The following is a 22,535-nucleotide window of genomic DNA, read 5'->3' as shown; positions in this document are numbered from 1 at the left end:
TGTGAAAGCCTGGTAAAAGTGTCTTCTTTATTCTGAATTCCACACACAGAAGACTGGCTGAAGCTCTGGTGCAGATGACTATCTTCACTAGCTTGATATTTGGAGAATTGTGCTTGGGTGTCCTGTGTCAAACACCAGTTATGTTCTTTCACAGCCAATGCGTGTAAGTGAACAGTTGCCTTCACGAGCCAGAGATTAACAAACGCACTGCTACACAAATGCACATATTAACTCTGGATAACACACACATTTGTTTAAAATTAATTCTCGGGTGTTCTTGCAAAGAAGTTTTATGGCTGTATGAAAAGCAGCTATAAAATGAGATTTGGCTCCTTGGTAGGTGACATGTTACATTTTTTTAAGAAATATTATTCTTCCCATATAAATGCACAACAGATGTAACATTCGACCTAAGCAATAAGATTTATTACTGTTTTTAAAGCAAATTCAGCACAGCTTGAGAGAACACTGTACAGAATTCTTTAAGCTAGGAAGAGGTTCTTCTTGTCACCAATGCATGCTTTGCATTTGTCAATTCTTGCCCTCAAAGCCAACCCACAGTCTAGTATTTCAGGGTTTCTACAAAGGTGATGATCCTGCAATTCAATCTGCTAATGTAGCACATAGCAGGCTGCCTCCAGTCACAGCAGTCCTGGGCTCATCTCTTTGCTTTAGTATCAAAAGATATGTGCATGGCCCCTCCGGCCTCCTTTTGAGCCCTCAAAACATTTAATGTGATTTATGTTAGGCATTATTCCAACAGCACATGCAATCAAAAGCAAGTGTCACACATTGTTTGGCAATGAAAAATAAACAGTATGGCTGTGATCAAAGAACATGTCTTGCTTACATTGTCTTACATTAATTTACTTCACGCACTTCTGTATAAATTTTAATAGTTCCATATTTTCTTCAGAAGCCATCGTTCTTCTGTTTTCTAAAAATAACCTGCTTATGCATAATCTTGTCTTTTCAAAGCACTGCTCTTCCTTTTGTTAAGTTCATTTCCAAGATCTCTGTGCATGAAAAGTGGTAAAAGATGGATATGTGCAACTTGACTAACAAACATGTTGAAAGTACTTAAAAATGAGGAACAGTTCTTGGATGAACACCTTCAGTGGTAAACAATTCTGTGAGAAATGAACAGCCTCTATGTTATGAAGAAATTTTGCATTTGGTATAAGGTCATGAAACATGAAAAATAAAACATACCTGAGAATAATATCAAAATCTCATTTCAAGAAAATTTTTGTTGCTCAACAGCTTTAACTATCAAGTAATTTTAGAGTTTTTGCATTTCACTTCAGGTAACATAATCCGGATGGTCCAGCAGGCAGCCCCTGACTGACGCTCTCTCAGGTGAATCCTGCAGCTGACACTGTCGTATTCATGTTGGAGAAATCCATGTATCTGAAAGTTCAATTCTTACCCCACCATGAACAGAGCCAAATACTTAAACTGTGAACCTCTACACAGCCCACAAAGAGAATTCTAGCATTAATGTAACAATTCCACCTCATTTTTCTGTTATGAACAACTTGTAATCAAAATCCTTTTCTGATCTAAAGTTCAAAGCGCCACACCAAATTTGGGACTGCCCAAGCACATTCTCTTCCCAAAGGCAGGCATGGGACAAAGTTCTTGGATGCATCTCCAGAAGACGTAGGCAACATCGGGAATGCTGCACATCTTAGATCATGTCAAAAGCATCCCCTCTGTTTAGAAGGATCCTTTCCCAATTCAGCACAACCACATATGCCTGCAGATTCTCTCTGAACTGGTGTTCCCCAAAACTGTTCTAGTTCAAGGGTAGTTCATCTACCAGGTCCCTAGAGAAAGAGCACTTTCAGTAGCCCTTTAGGAGGTATGCTGATAATCTTAAAGAAAGACTGTAATCCCACTGATTGTCTCATATTGGTGATTGTGAACCTCACAGGACAAGCAGTTTCCAGACTTTTTAAAGGGATGTATCTGATTTCTGCCAGAGAAAAATCACATTAAGTCTTCATCTTTCATTAATGGCTGTCAGTCAGTGTATTGACATCCATACAGATGATGCATATTGTATTCAAAGAGTATCTGTGTGGATTTGCAGTGAGTATTGGAAATAGATCCAGGACCAGGAAAGTTTCTGCCTGTCTAGTGCCCAAGCATTGCTTTAATTTTCTCTCATTTTACACTGGTTTTCCCTGATTGGTTTTATTGAAGTAGTAGCAGCAGAAGAGGTGTCCAAAGCAAGCAGTTTGGCCTATTCACACATCTTCTATATGATATGGTTTTATGCTGAGATTTTCTGGTCTCTGGAATAGTGTCTGGCTTCCTTAAACACAATGGGAACATGCATCTCTACTGTATCCCACCCAAAGGAATTAAAACCTGATATCCTAGAGAAAAGAAAGCTATTTTCACTCCTAAGATCAAGAAGTTCATAACCATATCTGTTGTATGCTTTTCTGCAGTCAGGGAAAATCGATCCTCTGCCAACCTGCAGAGAAAGCCTCTTGGACTTGAAGAATGTCCTCAGTCAAGAGACAGAGATCCTTGAGGAACTGACCACCAGTCTGCCAAATATTAACCAAAGACTGACTGGGGCATATCTCAGAATGAGGACTGGGTACTCCACTACACAGTGCATTTTTGCCTATCCTTTGAGCAAATTTCAGTACAAGGTGTGGAGATTTCGAAGTGCCCATTGTAAAGAGTAAATCACAGAGAGGCTCATCAAACCACAGGCACAAGTGAGGGGCTTTTCAAGTTCTTATCATCTGTGTATGTCAAATGAGAGACCGTTCTACAGAGAGAAACACAACTGATAAATTGCACTGCTTCAAGAAAAAGATTTTATAAAAATTGTTTAAGGTTTACCTTTTCAGGTATTTTGAAAACTCCCTGAAATATCCAATAATATTGTGGCTGACAAATGAAGAAAAGGAGGAAAGAAAAAGACAGAAAAGTATTCTGGAAACAGGACAGTTAATCATTCATGTTGTCTATAATTCCTTTGGTTCAAGATAATCTCAAGACAGACTCTGGCTTTGTAGCAGGAAAAAAAATCCTGTAGTGTCCTACCATCTCTCCTCTGTATGATGTAATCCAATGTATGATGGAATCCAGAGTTACAAACTACCAGGACTTCACAGGCAAAGTGCATGACCTAAAGCAGAGCATTTCATGGCTCCCTGACACCTCACAGGCAGCCTTTTTCCCTAAAGCAAAGAATTTCACAATAGCATTTGTGTGACATTCTTTAAATATTTTGACTTAACACTCCCAAAGCACATTCATTTCAGTCAGATGGTGCACATGTGGGTTTTGGGCAGTTGTTGAGGTTTGAGGTTTTTTAACCTTTTTCTCAGCTTGATTTTAACCTATTTCTCAGCTGCACTCTTCCTGGAAGTGGCTAATGTGATTAAAGATTCTGCTTTGTAATGAAAGCAAGCAATGCACTTGAATGCTGAAAGAGACAGCAAAAAGAGGCAGCCAAAACATGTGGTGATTCTTACTTTCTTTTCACAAGTGACAAAACAGCAAATGCAGTTCAACACCCAGGATCAGTTAATTTTATCTAGAAAAGCAGCTTATGTAGGTTCCCATTTGCTATGATTATAGCCCCCATAACACTAATTTCCTATGTAAACCCACTGTGGTGCCCATATGGATCATCTTTACACTTTGGGAATACAGGCATGGGGCTACGTAACTCACCAGATATCAGCCTTTGTTTTATTTTGCAATACATTCAGGATTCTCTGTCCTTCCAATGGCAGATACACCATGCTTGGTTGGCAGTGCTGTTATCTGATATCCCACGATTACCTCGGCTTCAAAGTGAGACAGTAGATGAACATTTGTGTTACTCTCCCTTTAATGTAGTACAAAGCTGGACACAGCTCAAAAAGAAACACCTAAAATCCATTACCTACTTATGTTCATGTACAAATGGGTATTTATCATGTTAACCATGTGTTAAACTGGAGGCCAGAGCCCCATAAATCTTTTTGGATGAAAAACCTTTTTTTAAAAAAAGGAATAAAATAATTAACATTTGCTTTTGCCAGTAGAAACATTTGCTCATGAATCTTCTGGGATGGAAAAGGCATTTAACCTTTTTACATGCCATTCCCCCAGACATCTCTGACCCCATTGCAAAAGAGACAACAAAGATTCCCGACTCCACACTGCTGATTAAACTCTTGTATGAAACATCTGGATGAAATTTTCTTGGCAGTTGATTTGAAAAGTATACAAAAAGCAGAACTAAGGAGCAGCCATAGTTCAGCTGAGTGACACCAAGATGATGCTATACAAAAGCAGATTTTACCTTGAACACATCAATTCCTAAATATTAGCCTGTGACTGTGCAAGCAACCTCATTAGCAGAAGAAAAATAAATCCATCTTCTACTCTGCATGCCAGTACAGAGAAGGCAAATAGGCTTTGAAAGAAACCCAACTTGACAATCCTGTTTCTTTCAATAAAATAATAAAGGACTTAAACAGAATTTACCTGCCCAATACCTAATTTCAACTGACAGGTAAGAGAGAAGCCATCAGTGCCCTTCACTCCCAAATATAATTTCTGAAATTTGTGAATGATTTCAAAACTTCTGTGGTTTCTGATAAACTCCCCAACAAGCTGAATGTATTGGTTTCTTATTTACTGTCTCAGTCAATACACCCTCAGGCCTAAGTTAGCAAGTGACCTGTAATTTTCATAACCTGACATTCAAAATAAAGGATATTTTTGGCCTTCTGCTGCTTGAACTTAAAGAGCCTGTCCAATGCAGCTCAACACACTGTTCCCTTTTGGAAATACCGACCCTGGAATTCTCACAATTTTCCACATGTACAACAGCCTAAAAATGAGACATTTTCACTGTTGCTATTAACTGAGCAGCATTAGTGAAAAACCTACATGAACCAGGCCAACTTTACTCTGTAGCTGCTGGGGAGACGAAGGCAAATAAAAGAGAGGAAGCAGCAGCACAGAAACAGCCTTAGAATCTGACACAAAGGTGCAGGAAACAGGAAAGCGTAGGGAACGTTCTGCCCCACAGCTGCCAGGCTAGGAAAATTCCAGAAGGAACAGGCAGAGATCCTCTGGCCTCTTCCAGAAGCCAAGGCACAGAGTGCTTCAGATTTATCAGACTCAACCAAAATGTCAAAAATGAAACCTTCAGCGCTGCACAGGGCCAGCAGTCCGTAATTTACTGTAGTAGTGAAAAAATTTGATGGGGTATGGGAAAGACTTTGACTTTTTATTTGGGCCACTGCTGTAAAGAAATCGATTATTAGTATGTGTTTAAAATTGATTGGTGAATATTTTAAAATCATGAAGAAATTAACACATAGAGACAAAATCTGGTCTAAACATTTTATCTCCAATCCGAAGTTCACATTCTAAAGCACCCTTACTGCTTTTTGCTACACCACTGCGATCCCGGCAGACCTAAAGGAGGGGCACCTATTGAAATTAGTACTGCTATCACTTCCTCTCTAAATGAACTTTTCCACAAACACCTTGTTCTATAGAACCCTTTAGGCTGGAAAAGACCTCTAAGATCATCAAGTATAACTGTAAACCCCATGTTTACTGCTAAACCCTAAGTGCCATGTCTATATGTTGTTTAAACACTTCCAGGGATGCTGATTCTTCCCACTTCCCTGGGAAACCTGCCCCAATGTGTGACCACCCTTCCCATGAGGAAATTTTTCCTAATATCTAGTATAAACCTCCCCTGGTGAAAGCAGTCTTCAAAATTTAGGAAAAAAAGTCATATAAAGAAATTTCAGCATGGAACAAGAATAATCAACTGCAATGCAGACCAGAAATACAATCACAGAGTGTAATAGTAAGAAGCAAGTTTGAAGCTGTTCTTCTTCTATCAAAATAAATAAAATATTGCAAATATTTTGTACCACATTATTTAGTACTACCACTGGAATGGTAATGAATGAGTAAAACCGGAAGAAATTATCCCATGTATAATCCAATATTCATCAATAATAGCAGAAATAATTTGTCATTTAGAACATCTACATGAGAGGGCCATACCACTTGTCCAGGCAGGAGTTAATATTGATGCAGATTTAGGGTAGCCACCTGCCAGGCAAGCCATTGTAACTCAAGTGAGTTGAATTTATGGCTAAGAGAAATAATTTAAGACTACTGCATCAAGGGAAAACCTGCCACTTTGTTAAGATCCTTTGACATAACCAGTGTATGCTTTGCAACTCCAACAAACACCTCCCTCTACACATTTGGTCTGCACCAAATAGGGAAGGCGTGCTAATATTCTGAATACAGCAATTTGTATGCAACCAACAATTAAACCGAGCAGTAAAAAGCAGGTGATTGGAAAACACGGAACCAAGGCTTACAGTGTATCAGGAAATGTCCTTACACTTAAAAAATTATAATGCACTCCAAAATCCATTTGTTCAGGCAATCCATGTACAACAGAAGGCACTGTTATCCATATGAATCTATCAATTCTGCACAGCAAAAACCTGAGAAGTGCAACTCAATTAGATGCAGCCTGGCCCCTCCCGGTCATCCAGGTTCCTTGAGGACAAACGTTTCCTTTCAGTCCATCAACTTATAAAAACACCACAAGAATTTGTACATTACTGTAGCTGGTTAGAAAGAGCATTCTGGTGGGGGAAGCACACCGCTATTTTCCAGAAAACCTTCAGCAGCATTAAATTATCCTCCCCTATCACTCAGAAGTCACGATGATTTCAAGAAAATGTAATGATGATACCCTTCCCATTGACTTTTGCAGCCGATCCTTCAGTTGCCACCGGGAGTATTTCCAGCAAAATTAAATGCTGTGATCAGTCCTTTGTTGTCAAATGTATAGCCACTTTGTTGTTCTATTGTCTTAGTCTCTAGAATTCAAAGAAAAAGGATATGAAAAATAAACTAGAGAGAACACCTTTGTCAGAGACAATACAGCTCAGCTAAGAATGCAAAGTTATGGAGAAAACTCTCAGCTGAGTCAAAATTTCATTCCCTAAATGTAATGACAGGAATAAATTACACTCAGGTTTTCTCTAAAGGTATAAGTGTGCACACCGCTACAACACAGTTGAGAGATTAATCCTCTACTGAATCGCTCTATGCTACACTATTCTGCATTCCTTTTGATTAAAACTAAATTTATTTCCCATGATGCAAGCTTTCTACCCATCTGAAACCTCACACTAACTGCAAAGGCAATATTAGTAGTTAAAAATTTAGAAAACTGTTAAACACATAATAATTCCTAGTAATCTTCAACAAATGCCTAGCTGCAGATAGATATTGCCTTAACTTGATCTTCATTTCAAATGTCAGATTGTGTAAAACTAGTTCATACCCTGTTCAAACAGCAGCACAATTCAATGAGAAGGCAATTAATTAGAAACAACAGTAAACTTACTCTGAATAACACACTTCCAGGCAAGGAATAATGTAATCATGATATCCTGCTCAGGCTTCCTAGAAAACGTTAATTAGCACAGAGGTTGTTGTTACAGATTAGAAGCATCTCCAACATCTATTCAAGAGCTGAAAGGGGCCCAGGGAAGTGACTCACCTGCAGCAGTTCTCCGGTGCTCTGCTAATGTGTAAATCTCCTGCAGCTGTTTCTTCTGATCCTCGCTCAGGGGCGCGGTCAGGGAATGGTACCAGGCTGCATCCCGGCTCTGCACCGCTGCAGCAACAGAGGAAAGTGACTGTCAGCTTACATACAAGTTCATTTCAGAACAACAAAATGAAACACATGGAAATTCTGGTTGGTTTTAAAACAGAACCTGCACTGCAAAGCAAGATCAGCATTCCTGTCGGTTTTCTTTGCGCAGAATTCCCACTCTAACAGAGGCAATCCATTTTGGGGAACTTAATTACATCCTCTGCTTTCTGAAACAGGAAGTTAACCAACCATGTGGCCATTATTCATGGACAATGTGAACTGAATTTAAAAGTCATGAAAACTAAAAGCAACAAGATTAGTGAAACAGGAAAGGGAGAAAATAATTTCTCCATTAACATCTAGAAGGTGACAAATATTTCTCTACATAGGAGTCCCTCTTGTGACCAAGCCCCATTTATTTAGGCTGTGATTGAAAAATTCTGAGGGAGAATGCAAAGAGAATTAATCTCTGGCTGTATTTGCTACCATTTGTTTTTTTGCAGCACTAGTAAGCCAAAGAATTGTAGGACTAACATCAGAAAGCGAGATCACATTTTACAGTTTCAGTAATCTAAACTATTACTCATAAAAAAGAAAAGGGTTTTCCCCAGTGACAACTGATTTCATTGTGTTATATCATTCTGCCAATCCGGAAACACATACTTAGAAGTGCTTGTGTAAAAAACTGGTATTCATCAACACCATTTTCAAGGTCAAGAGGTGTGCTGAACCCTTCAAGAGCAGTCTCTTCCAAGGCATCTTCATCCCAGTCATCATCATCATCATCATCTTCATCCTCTTCCACTCCACCTCCAGCACTGCCACCACCTCCTCCTCCACTGTGGTTCTCTTGCATTGCCTGGCTCACTTCATTTGTCTCATCCTCATCGCTCGGTATCTCTTCTGCAAAAGCATTGACACGTTTTGTAAAACAAAGTTTAAAACTGTAAGGAAACAAGGACTCATGAATTAAAACCAATTAGTAAATTGAGGTTTTGGCTGTGAAGGGGACCTTCTGTTGACACCCTTTCCCCAAAATCTTCAGTCGTAGAAAAATGAAGCAGTCAAAATATTTCCTACACTCAAGATCAGTTAAACTTTTGTTTCTATGCAGACCTGAGCAACGTGAAACTGCCATCTTTTTTCTTCTTTCATTTATGCAGTCATTGTGCAATTATAGGGTCCACAACTTTTGAGGAAATGTCTTCCATTAAATGGTCCATCACTCTGCTTTTTAAATTACAGAGACTTGCACAGAATTGACAGATGTACATAAAACCATGAGATCCATCTGTAGACCAACTGTCTGCTTCTCTTCTTGAGTGTTGCCTTATGTGAACAACTTAAACCAATATGTTATGTTGGTGTTACTATCCATTCTGCTTATGAAACTATGACCCCTTGAATTAAATCCAACTGCAACCTGCAATTCTTAATACTGCTCTTTCTTACTTAAGGAAAAGTATTTCTGACTTATAATCAAGATTTTACAAAACCAAGACCTTCATTTCCAAACCTGCAGCTCTTCCTGTGTTAACAGTTTAGAAAGAATAAAGATGACTATAGATGCAGCAAGCAGGGACTGAATCAAAGGACAGAGATTTGAACATTTCTGTGCTGTTTCCATACTGTATTCCTATGTATTGAGAAGATTTCTGCGATTCTGTTACAGAACAATCATGGGTGAAATGTGAGTGGGTTACATAATCTGCTTACATCCAATCTAATCTTCAGACCTCAAAACATCTACTCCTTGTCAAACACATTTGCCTGCAATGCTGTGCATAATTCCCACAACTCCCTCTGTAAGGCATACTTTGATGTTTTTTCTCTTCTGGCAGACACAGAGGTTAGTGGCCTGTGTGCTCAAGGAACCTCCGCTGTCTCAAACCTCACTCCAAAAACAACTTTCTATTTGGACAACGATGACCTGCCAGGACCTTCTTCAAAATTCAGTCAAAAAGGTCTTTCAAACAGCTGGGCAGTGGAACAGCTTCTTTCCAATACATTCCTAATCTTTCCAGGAATTAAGAATATACCTAATTAATTCCAATATTCTTAATCTTTCCAGGAATTAAGAATATACCTAGTGGAGTCCTGGCAAACTCCTGCTGCCTGTGTGAGAAGACAGGGCATATTCACAACCCAGAAGAGTAGACCTGCAAGTCACTGTGGAACCAATACTACCCTTTCACAAAATGTTAGCTGTTACACCTTGAAACATTTTAATTACATTTTGGGAGGAAAAATCAACTCCTAAGATCCTATTTCAAGCACCCAGTAAGCCGAGCTATTTTCAGCAGACTAATGGGTCTTAAAAACAAACTGCAATTTCTTACCCCCTTTAAATTAAATCCAGACAAAATCCACAATGTGAAAAGGGGAGATTTTACCATTATCTTCTGCAAAGTGTTTTTCATCTTTAGCATGATCCTCATGTTCTGTGAGCTCTCGCGAGGTGCAAACTTGTTTTAAGCCCAAGAAGAGGAGGAGGATTGAAGGAACGATCTGGGCAGCCACGGCATCCACTGCAGGTGGTCGGTTCTGCAACTCCATTAGGATGCTCAGTCCTATTATACACATCTTTCTGTCATGGAGTCTGAAAAAATAAACAATTGTTAGGCAAAAAACAGATTTTCACTGCATTATGTAGCAAACATTAAAATCTTGGTGTTTGACACGGCAGAAGACAATGTCTCAGAGGCTATGTTCAAAGTCTATGTTCAAAGATCCTAGACAAACTATTTTCTTTGTTCTGAATGCAAGTTTCCCACTGGAAAGTACTGGTCCAATAATAATTAAACATCTTCCAAGCACCGAAATTCCTGGAGCAACTTTTTCTGATTACCAAATGCAAAATTTGTAACGCTAAATAAACACTGTTAAATAATTATGTAGACTATCTTGTCTTTAATAAAGCATTTGATACAGATTATCATTATTAAATAGGATAGAAAATTAATTTGCCTTGGCTTTGATAGCAGTCCTGTTTCAGGGACGGAAATTAGCAAAAACTATTAGTGAAGAGCAATGATAAGCAGAAATGCATTGAATTGCAGGGTGCATTTATGGAATGCCCCAGGGACAGCTGAAGTTAAACTGTGAGAAGTCCATCAAGAATGGTTGTTTTATACATATTTCAATACACTATTTCTAATGCTAACTTGAGACACATTGCTAATTCTGGTGAAAGCAGGGAAATTATTCCATCTTATCAAGAATAACTGGCAGTATATTCAAACTGGGAACTTGCAAATGAGTAGAACTCCTGTAAAACAAACTGCAGACAATTGAAGGGAAAGAAATTAATTAAATTAGTAGCAGAAAGAATTTTATGTGACCATAATCAGGAAACTAGGTAAGAACTTATGCTCTCAAACATAAGAATTGATTTTCACTTCCAGAAACAGAAGTTTCTGCAAATGAGATGGAAAAAAAATATCTTTAAATGCCTCTGCAGACACTCTTTGGTTCTCCTTTACTGGAACATCAGAAGTATTCAACTTGAAGCTAACATTACAGTATTTTGTTATAATGGGCTTGAGAGGAGCTTTTTTTGTTTGAACTATTCAATTTGATGCTGACAGCTTCTGTGCAAGCTTTCTGGAGGACAAGTAGTGCCAGCAAAACCTAGAACAATCAAGCAAACCTCTAAAGCTGGGCTAGAAAATGGCCATAACTCTCATCCTCTAAACTCTTGGGATACTTCCACTACTGAACCAATTTTACTTCAGAATGAAGAGAAGTTGAGAGAGAAGAAGATGGGCACCACAAGGCTGCAACAAAGCTAACAGGGGAACAACCAGCTCAATCCACCACTTAAAAGCTGTATTTCTGTAACGATTTTTGAAGTGCTTAGCATTTCAGTACCGAAGTTCCTATATGACATGGTACTGAACTACTATATCCTTTAAGTAAGACAAGTGATCCTGTATTGCAGCTTTCTAAACTTTACTTGAGCTTAGACAAGGTTAGAGATCTGGAGGGATTTTCATGACACCTCCCACACTGTCAGTCCTGTTAGGATTTACTGAAGGGATCATTCTCAAGAGTAGCTGACAACAAAAATAAACTATATATGACTGTGCAGAACATTATGATTGCAGCAGACCTTCCAAGAACAACAAAGTCAACCAGCATATCAAATGACACACTTTGTCACACTGGGTTTGGCTGCTTGGCTACACGTGTTGAAGAATGCACCGAAGTGCAAGCAGGAACAGAGTGTTCCTGTAACCACAATCCTTTCTTTTCAGATGGAATGGGACACAAAAGAGGGCACACAAACCAGCCAGGGAGACTGAAATAGAGAAACAAGGTCTGTTTTCATGAAAAAAACACCATAAATCCCTTACTCCTCTCAGCTGAAATGACCTACTCCTGCATGTTGAAAAGAAGCTGTTTGCTCTCAGGCTGATACTTTGCAGACCAAAAGCCAAGCTAAAGCTATAAATGAGGGACAGCTTAGTCCAAGTAGAAGTGCAAAAAATTTCTCAACCTACTCCTTCTGTCAGCACTGTGATCCAGGTGTGACCAAAGCTCTGTAACCCATGCACAAGATTTCAATTCTGCATCTTGACACTGGGAAGCCATGAAATTTCTTCAGGACCCAAATGTACAAAGAAGCAATTTCAGCCACATGCACCAGAGTAAACTAACAACTCTTAGCACTGTTGTTTATCATGCATTTGAAAAAGCCACCACTGCACAATGCCAATGGCAAAATGCAACAGTAAAATGTGAAAAAAAAATTCTTAGTAATTAATGGCTTTGCTTCATATTAAATTATAATTTTGGGACAGTAAATCAAAGCACAAGAATGAAGCCCTGCCGTTTGAAAAGGAGCCATAATTAGGAAGTGGCCCAAATGACAAAAACCCACAGCATATTTGTCACGCTCCACTTTAAAGCTGCTAAACAGAGGAGTTGCAAAAATGAACACATGTCTCCAGAATATGCATGCCATTAGAAGGCCCTACAGGACAGCAGAAATTCAGGCATCGAGCCATCTTTAGTGAACCTGAACCAGAAGGAGACGTTTCTTTCACCTGCTAGCAGAGACAAACAGCAGGAAAAGCATCTGCCTTGCCTGAAGTTCAGTATTCTACTATGCCCCAGCTGTATTAAGGACCCATAGGACTGAACAAGCAAAATAGAGTTTTATAAATTTTCATAATAGCAAAGAATGGCTTCAGGACCATTCCGTTGCTATCGAAAGGCTCGTTGTTTCAGCACCCTTCCATCTGCTCAAAGAAGCCTGGATATGATTCTCTTTAGTCATTTCTGCTTTGAGATCCGTGCTTATTTGCTCAGAAGCACACAATAGCCCTCCCTAACAATCAGGGACTCTGCTTATTCCTCAATGGTTTATCAAGCCTGGAGTGTTAAACACACAACACACAGCACTGCAATGCACGACTCCAAGCCAAGTCTATTTTTAATAAGCTGTGTGTGGTCTCCTCATAATCTGCAGGACCTCTTCTTGCTAACACACTTTCTTCTAATACAGCACAAAGGATTTTAAAATCTTTTGTATTTTAAACCAAGCCAAAAGTATTTCAGAGAAAAATCACTAAGCCTTTTCTTTTACTGGTTTGCTGTGCTCCTTTATGTGAGAATCAAGTTTCTTTCTATTACATCAATCCAGTTCCGGGACAAACTGCAAATAATTAGCCATTTTCTTCTAGATGCAAAGTTGGAACCAACATAAGACTGGGATTTTTATGTACAACCCTGAGGAACCCAGGATTTTTAACTATTCAAAATCCTATCAAATATATAACCCTATTCAGCTTCAAAAAAACCAAAACCACTTACTGAGGAGTTTTTTGAAGCAAGTGAGATTCTCCTTTCACCCTAGTTACCACAGAAGAATTTCTAGCATGAGAATAAGCCTAAGTCATGCAGAAGTTTCACCCAAACAGTTGTCAGGAAAAAGGTACAAAGTGGTAAGGAGCAAATGTTTCTGGACAAAGCCTTCCAGTGAGAAGTTACTGTAGAAAACATTTAGAAATAAATACAATATCCCATGGCATATAGGCACTATTAGCACACAACCACAGATAGGTGATACCCACTATGACATACTCAATTTATGCACAGTTTTACCCTTGTAAGTTCTGAGTTCTCCTTGCCTGGCTGATTTTTAATATGCCAAATTTGTAATATTTTTCCATAGTTTCCATGGTTTTAACATGGAAGAATAGCTACTTATCTTACCATAACTGCTTTTCCCCTCCATTTTTCCCATGGATTCCATCTCATGTGTTTACACGTGCTGCTCCAGAAATACTGCATTCTTTTGGCAAACACCATTGGCTCCAGCCTGAGCATGTACAGCCATGCACAACCCTACTGCTGGCAGAGCAGGATCTATAGGGACTAAGACTTCACAGGAACAGAAGAAAGACACAGAACCATAGAACAGTTTGGGCTGGAATCCAGTAAGATGACGTTTAATAAGTCCAAGTGCTGAGTCCTGCGCTCTGGCCACAATAACTCCCTGCAGCATTACAGGCTGGGGATGGTGTGGCTGGTCAGTGCTCAGGAGGAAAGGGACCTGGGAGTGCTGGTGACAACAGCTGAACAGGAGCCAGCAGTGTGCTGGTGGCCAAGAGACCCAAAGGCATCCTGGCTTGTATCAGCAATGGTGTGGCCAGCAGGAGCAGGGAGGTCATTGTTCCCCTGTCCTGGGCACTGGTGAGGCCACACCTCGAGTGCTGTGTCCAGCTCTGGCCCCTCAGTTTAGGGAGGACATTGAGACACTTGAGCGCATCCAAAGGAGGCAACAAAGCTGGTGAAGGGCTTGGAACACAAACCCTGAGGAACGACTGAGGGAGCTGGGGGTGTTTAGCCTGGAAAAAAGGAAACTCAGAGGTGACCTTACTACTCTCTACAACTTCCTGAAGGGTGGTTGTGTCAGCTGGGGGTTGTCTCTCTCTCCAGGCAGCAATTGACAGAATGAGAGGACACAGTCTTAAGCTGTGTCAAGGGGAATATAGGTCAGATATTAGGAAGAAATTTTTTACAGAAAGGGTGATAAAGTACTGGAATGGTCTGCCTGGGGAGGTGGTGGAGTCATCATCCCTAGATATGTTTTAAAAAAAGACTGGATGTGGCCATGGTTTACTTGAGGTGTTAGGGTTGGGTTGGACTCGATGACCTTGAAGGTCTCTTCCAACCTAGTGACTCTGTGTGTGACTCTGTGTGTGATTCTGTGTGTATGGAAGGGACCCTAAAGGTCATCTAGTTCCAACCCCTCTGCCACGGGAATGGACACCTTCCACTAGACCAGGTTGCTCAAAATCCTATCCAGCCTGACCTTGAACACTTCCAAGGATGGAATGTCCACACAAGAGTGAGATTTATGTGGACAAAGCATCTTGAACAGCCACTGTCACCACCACGTTTCAAATTTCCTGCATGGAATGAAATGACAGCAAGATTCACCTGATCCTTCACATCCAGAGGCAGATCTACTTTGATCTTGTCCAGTTTCTCTAGGATCTGTGAGTTTACCAAATTATTTGAATCTGGGCCTAAAACTGCTTCTTAATGGAAAGTAAACCAAGTTAGACCAAAGCAGCAAATGGCAGCTGATGACAAAAAGGACTGTACAAATAAGGATTCCCACTGCTCTCTGATGAAGACATGAACTTGTTAGGGGGGACCCAAGGAAGGGTTTCAAGAACATGACATTTTTTTGCATGGCTGTCTTTTCCTGTTTAGTTAGGCCTCTGAATCTGGGGGTCCTTTAATACTCCTAAGAAAACAAATGGTCTGCTAGAAGCAGTGTTCTCTGGAGGGAAAGAGAGAAAATCCCTTACAGCATGTCAGTGTCTCACCAGCAGTACTACAGCAGAAGCCCCAGCCTACACTTGGAGCCACAATATGAAGAGAAAGCACAGAAGGAAGAATGACTTTTAGATTTATGCAGTATTACAGCTAACTATTTCTTTTCTGGTAGCAGCAGAACAAACAGAGATTTTTAATCCTCTGCTGCCATTCAAGTGCAGTCTGGGCAGAATGATGGGCATGACAACCACATGTTTAACTTCTCATTTTCACAGGCTTTGTTAACCTTTGTATCAGCTCCAAATAAAGAGTTTATTTGAGACTGCAGTAGTTTCAGTAGCTGATGTTTTTTGAAGAGCAACAGAAGAACTGAAAATTAGGCTGTAGCTCACAGCTGTAGCTCCTATTTGAGACTGGAGCCTAGTCAGACCCTCAACATTTTTCCTCTCTGAATATGACTAGTTTCTCACTGAATGCTCCAGGATGAACTGTTTCAGGCCATAAATCTCTTTCAGTTTACCATCTGTAGGGAATATCTTCTATCCTACCATCTATGTATGCACTCAGCATGTGATATGTAGTAGAAAAAAATGAACACACAGAGATGAAGCTCAAGAACTTCACTTCAGCCGTAAAAGAAAACTGGTACGTGGAAATCCTACAGTGTCTTGCCCTTTTCTAAAGTTGGTAAATATAAAAATAAATTAGTAATTAACAGTAATATCACCACAAAGTGTGGAAGAAGCAACTTAAAGAAGACATGGCCTAAGCCTATCCATGCACCTGCAGGCAGATGTCAGCCTCCAGTAACAAAACAAAACTCAAGCAGAAGGTGAGAGGTAGCTGTTAACTACATCTGTCTGCTTTACCCTTAAGTGGATTTGAATACCACAGTTAAGACACCTCATCTCAGCTGAGAGGCAAGCACTGGCCTTCACCTCTGCTCAGCATCAAGTGCATGCTTTGCTAGGTGATGACAGGCTTTGTTCCCCTTCATTAACTTTACAAATGCTCAGCTCCTGCCTGAGTGCACACCAGTGCAGCACACACACATTCAAGGGAGGTCACAGCAATGTTTAAGTTCAGCAGTACCCTAAGCAGTCAATGGCACAACGATAAATATGCAAGTTGATTGTGAAAATTCATTTAAAATCAGAGGTGGGGTTCACTGGAAAGAATAATTTTTTAAAATTAAATGGAGCAGTTAAAAAGAACTTACAAAACACAGAACAGAAAGTACATACACAGCGTTTCAGAAAAAAAAGTTAACATGTTGAAAACCAGTTGATCAATCCCAAATATTCTAAAAAACCCCACCAACCCTCAATACTTGCCCAAAAAAACAGTCTGTGTCATTCATCCACTGGTTTATGAACTGTGCAGTGATGGGCTCAGGATTGTGTGGAAATCTGATGTTCTCCAAGGTGTGCAAAAGTAGGTCAGGATTGTAGTAGAGTGCAGCTATGGCAACTTGAAGACACATGGTACGAAGTTCACTTGTTTTAACTCCTCGAGTCAAGCGCTCCAGAACAGCCTCAACAAAGAGGGGAATACACTGGGCATATAATGAGAAAAGAAAGAAAAGAAAAAAAAAAAAAAAAAAAAAAGGAAAATAGTCATTAGACATGTTGCCAGATTATACAAAATTTTATAATTCTTTTGCCAGAATTGTGTCCTAAGTTATCTGAAGTTCAGGTATAGAAGCAAGGAACACATTCTATTCACTTTCTAGCCTCCAATCACACGCTTATAAATCTTCCCCAAAACAGCTCTTCTCTGAGCTAAAAACTGCAATGTTATTCTGAGCACAGAGGAGAATAATTGGGGCCATTTGGTGGAGCTTGTTCTAGCATGTAAAAGCTTTAGAAAAAAATTCAAGATATTCTCATCATTAAGGAAAGAGACCAAACAATTTCAAAACTAACAGGCATTAGAAATTAAACTACCTAAATCCATAACACAAGAAGTTTTTTCCTAGTAAATGTAAAGTGATGTTAAATTTTTTATAAAAGTTTAAAATTAATTTAGTCAGATAAAAGCAGACATGCACAAATTTCTAAACAATGAAATAAGCATCTTCTCAACACATATATATTTCAATGGGCAAATTTATACTTCACAAAATTTGGGAAGCATTACAAAAGTTTTAGTTTATGAGTTTCAGTTCAGGGTGCAATCATTTTAATTCACAGAGTTGTACCACTCAAGAAGCCTTCCACCACATACTTATTTCAATGCAAATGTATTGAATTCACTTTAAACTCTTCCAGATTTCCTTTAAAAATAGAATCTTTCAGACAATATTTTTATCTTCAATTACTTCAGATTTACACTAGTAAAGCTATATATATATATATATACATAAAGATATATATATAGTTTCAGTGAAATTAACTGAAAATTTATTCCTCAAGTCCATGGATTGCACTGTGGCAATATCAAGCATCAAGATAATTTAGACTCATTACGTGACTCCAGAATTTAGCCCTTAATAGGAAAAAGACTCCTTTCTAAAAAGGTGTTCTAAGAAACCCTGGAAAATTATGATTATGTTTCTCCCTGCAATCACAATCCAGCCATGTTAAAAATTCTGCACTTCCAAATACAGTAAGTAATTTAAAACATCATAAAGTTCCTATAGCTTGGAGAAAAAAATAGCAGTTTCATATGTACAGTTAACCTCTCAGACACAGTAATTTTAACTAGGTTTTGCATCAAAAGGGAAATTCTATTGAGAGAAAGCAAAAAAGGACAATCTTGCACAACACACTACATCCTTATAATTCTGTCCATATGTATTTTGTGGTCACGCAATAATATCTTGTCTCAAAATCAAAAAAACCCCAACGGTACGAACTCTCCTGAGTTCATTTACTTGTTTCTGTCTTTCTCCCTACCTTAACACTTCCCTCAAATTCTCTAATTCCAGCTGTTGCTCTCAGGAGTCATTAATCATTAGAAAGTAATAAAAGTGAAAACCTGTTCAATATGTATCACCTGGTCAATACCCCGTCCTTTGCATTGAAGGACAATCACTTCTAGGAGTTTGGCTGCATGGCACTCGGCATCTTCTCCCGCATCTCCTGTCAGTACCTAACAAATAGAGTAACAATTTAATTTATCAGTCACTGACAGCACTGAAAGCAAGTGCTCCTGTGCCTGCATACATCCAAAAATCTCTACACAGCATATACATATGTATTCATGTTACATTTTGTGAGGAATTAAGACACATAATTAATCTCTACAGAACATAAAGAAGGCTAAGTGGCTAAAGGTGAATTTTAAAAACTAGAAGAAATTGCTGTAGTTCTTAAAGAATGTTGTATTCTCTGTATGTCCTCACTTTCTCTTTTTTAGAAAGAAATGTCACTTTTAAGAATCACTGATGTTTTCCACATTGTGCTTCCATATTTTCACTTCAATTCTAACAGTCATTGGCAAAGTGAAGTGCCATGTCTAGGCTAGTTTCTGATTAAGAACAAGATGTATCAATCATTCTGTGTGCAGGCACATACACATGAAAATGCTTCATCTCAGTACATTTCAACCCCATGGTCACTGTCAAACCTGACAGAAGAAGCAAAATTTTCACATTTAAATACACTAAGTTTCTTAAAAATAAGCAGGTAGCTAGATGGCTAACATTCTCTAAGGCCTCAAATCAGAGGAGGACTGCAGCATGATCTCATGCTTTGTTATACAAGAGAGACTCAGCATAAAAGAGAAACAAGAGAAATGTAGGAAGAACTTCAAATGAGTTCGCACCTTAGCTGACAACCAGAGTCCAACTACAAGATATACAACCCAAGGAAATCAGGCTTCATTAATTCCCAGCTTACCAAAATAGCTCTCCATAGAAGAGAGTCAAGACACACAGCAACTTTCTCCCACACAGATTTTTGCATGCAATTTTTTTAAAGCATGTCACTTAAAAAGTGTGAAGGTGCTGCGTGTGCTCAGAACTGAGTGAAGACTAAAATTCACTCAGTTCTGAAATGCTTGGCCACCACATGGCATGTTCAGGTCACTCAGCTCCTCTAAGTGTTATGTACCAGTGATAAGCACAACAGTAAGAATCAGAAGCCTTACCTTTTTACACATAGAGTAAATGATTTCTAAATGCTTTGGGTTAGACAGTAAAGTATCAGTGTCAATGGTCACATAATTATGCAAGAGAGGCATCATATCTGCAGAAGAGGGAAAAGAGAAAGAAGTTACAGAAAGTGCTAGCCAGAGAGGTAGTCCTAGAGGGGAATTAATTCCTTTAAGCTTCTTGAATATGGTTGGAAATGCAAACCCTGCCAAGGTCTTTTCTGGAAGAATTCTTCATAAAATTCACTATGCAGGGTGCATTCATGGAACTAGAACAGGACTACATTTTAATTAATCAATTTGCAGTTTCACATTAACTTTGAATATTCAACTTTCTTTGAGTTCAGGATCCCTACAACAACTGATCAGATTGACAGATTTGAACATGCTTCCTCTTACTTAAATATCTCCCGTTACACTCCCACACTAAACAGACGGTCAGGGCATGACTCAAATACATGATCACTTTAAACCAAGACACAAAATGGAAGCGACCCTTTATCAGAATGGGTTTTAGAGTAAAGACAGTAAAAACATAATTAGAACAGAAGTGACTTTACCTGCAAAGTATTCAAAGCAATCCTGCTGGAAAACCTCGTACAGGACACCTAAAAGCTGCCACATCTGAGGAGAAATCATCTGGCATGTTAAGCTGAAGGCCAAGGACAGAATTTCTTCATAAAACTCTGCAAAAGGTAAACAATTTGAAGCAGGGTGTTTTACAAAATAAATTTAACTTGCAAATACCTTGAGATCTGAAACTGCATCCTGAGTCATGAACAACTAGAAGACAGCAATTAGAAACTAAACCATACATAGAAAAATAAAGCAAATTGTAAAAGACTCTTTCAGACAGGCCTTATGTTGGCTATAGTTGTAATGATATGCAAAAAGTTTTGTTTTTTTTTTTCTCAGCCTTTGTTTTTTCTGCAAGGCTTTGTCACAAATCTGTAATTTTTGATGATGATTAGTTAAGAAACTAATTGTAGACATTGTCCTTTAACACTATTAGCCAGAATTATAACCAGAACAGCATCTTCAGCTTTTGACCTCCAAGACACAATAGCCAATCTCTACAGTGTACAAGAGTAGATCAGGAGAAACAAATTACAGTGGTAAAGTAGTGACTTTTTTCTTTAAAGAAACACATACAAAAAGATGAAATACTGTTCTGGAAGATAACAATTAATTTACATGTTTTTACATATTTCTAAACATACCTATAACATGTTTCTGCAAAACAAGGCCAATGATCTGTAAACAAATGCTCTCGAGTTGTTGAGTGATCTGAAATAAAAACATAAAGCAGTTTATTTAAAAAATTAGAAATTCAGCAATCAAATAAATGTATTTGACTTATTCAGTTAGATAAGTTCTTCAAATCAAAAAGGCTTTTATAATTTTTTAAATGCTGCATTAACAGTCACAGTATTATGAAATAAAGTCTCCCTGATACAGAAAGAACCTCTTTACCCTGAACATGTGATATATGGACATACATTCCAACCATAATTGGGAGATCAATTCCTAGGAAATTGCTGGGTGAACTAGAGATATGGTTCATCACTGTAAAAAATTAGCCTTATGTAAAATATTTCTTCTTAAATTCTACTTTAACACTCTGTAATACAACCAGCTACTGTGAAGAAAATTAATTCTACCCCAACCAAAACCAGCACATTCCAATGAAGTGTTTACCAAGTAAGGGCTAACAATTTTACCCTTGGGACATAAATTTCCTTGAAGTTGAAAGCTAAACAATTATTAAATCACAAAAGTAAACTGGGCTTTAAATCCATCGGAGATGGCTTGGTACCATCCTGCTGTAGTAAATGCATGCTCATGCTGAGTGATGCAACATACACAGAACTGTTTGTTGCCATGAATGAAAGAAGGCAAGTACAAAGGAAAATCTCACCTCCTTGTGATCTTCCACAACCATCAGGATTGTGTCAATTGTGTGCAAGATGCCCATAGCCATAACCGTTTTGTCCTCTACTTCCTCATACTCCTCACTCTGAAGTACTTTACCGAATATTTCAGCCTGTGAACAAAACCAACCAACTTGACATTCAAGAGCAAACCCATGTTTCTAACTTGTCATTCAAGACCAAGGCAGTTAATGCAGCAGCAGCAATGCCTTATCTGTAAGAGCTGTCAGCACCAAAAAATATGCTCGCTACTTTTGAAAGGGGAACACAGCAAATTAAAATCTCCTTTTTAGAGGTCTATGTTAAGTCATTTGAAATGCTAAATAGATAGTGCTTGACACAAAGCAGTATCTTTGAAAAACCTATAGGCTTTAAAAATGCTTCATACAGAAAAAACCCCGCAAATACTACAAGTGGACTCTCATAAAGATTACTTTAAACAGTGTGCACTTCAAGCAGAGTTCATTAAATGTTAACCAAACTAGGCATTTGCTTCTGATTGGAGAGGTGTTTTACTATTCCTCTTACCAGATGCTGAGTCATGTCCACAGCAATAGTAGCAACCTCCTGGCTGTACTCATAGATCATCTTTTGGATCACATTAGTGAGATCATCATTTTCTGTCTCTGTGACAATGTGCAGGAGCTCCTGCATCACTGGCCTTACATAAGGCTTCACATATTCCTTGGCTAAAAGATCAGTAGAAACTAGGTGAAATCAACTATCCATAGGCACAAATACACAACAAATACACATACATACACAAATACACATACAAATACACATCTCGGAACTACCAGGTAGTTGATTACTCATGAACAAAACAAGATTTTTAATTTGAATTCACTACAGAAATAAAAAAGACAAAAAACATACCCAAGACAACTTTATAGTCCATAACTTGTAGACAGAGTAAATAAATTGTGTAATATTGAAATGCCACCTACAGCAAAAATCCAGTTTTGAAGGAACACTTTCTCTCATATATAAGCAGTGATCATTTTTAAACACACACACTGCTTAACTTCACTAAAAAAGAG

At 38.7% G+C, this 22,535-nt stretch overlaps 1 protein-coding gene across 3 annotated transcripts in view; it reads right to left on the bottom strand.

The window, feature by feature from the left end:
- Positions 1–404: 404 nt before the first annotated feature.
- IPO8 (importin 8) overlaps positions 405–22,535 on the bottom strand; it is a 47,223-nt gene continuing 25,092 nt past the window's right edge. Inside the window, exons 15-26 of one of the 3 annotated variants that reach the window (XM_066319769.1) lie at positions 22,024–22,184; positions 21,483–21,608; positions 20,785–20,851; positions 20,125–20,250; positions 19,562–19,659; positions 18,467–18,562; positions 16,804–17,024; positions 10,069–10,274; positions 8,339–8,578; positions 7,580–7,696; positions 7,424–7,482; positions 405–6,890 (exon numbers count right to left, since the gene is read on the bottom strand). In XM_066319769.1, coding sequence (XP_066175866.1) covers positions 7,460–7,482; positions 7,580–7,696; positions 8,339–8,578; positions 10,069–10,274; positions 16,804–17,024; positions 18,467–18,562; positions 19,562–19,659; positions 20,125–20,250; positions 20,785–20,851; positions 21,483–21,608; positions 22,024–22,184 — 1,481 coding nt within the window. In that variant the 3' untranslated portion in view covers positions 405–6,890; positions 7,424–7,459. Of the gene's footprint in view, positions 6,891–7,423; positions 7,483–7,579; positions 7,697–8,338; positions 8,579–10,014; positions 10,275–16,803; positions 17,025–18,466; positions 18,563–19,561; positions 19,660–20,124; positions 20,251–20,784; positions 20,852–21,482; positions 21,609–22,023; positions 22,185–22,535 lie in introns of those variants that run through there. The other 2 variants (XM_066319767.1, XM_066319770.1) reach the window with 2 other exon arrangements.

This window comes from Sylvia atricapilla, chromosome 5, assembly GCF_009819655.1.
Source record: "Sylvia atricapilla isolate bSylAtr1 chromosome 5, bSylAtr1.pri, whole genome shotgun sequence".
NCBI lineage: Eukaryota > Metazoa > Chordata > Aves > Passeriformes > Sylviidae > Sylvia > Sylvia atricapilla.
This window is presented reverse-complemented; position numbering and strand designations above follow the sequence as displayed.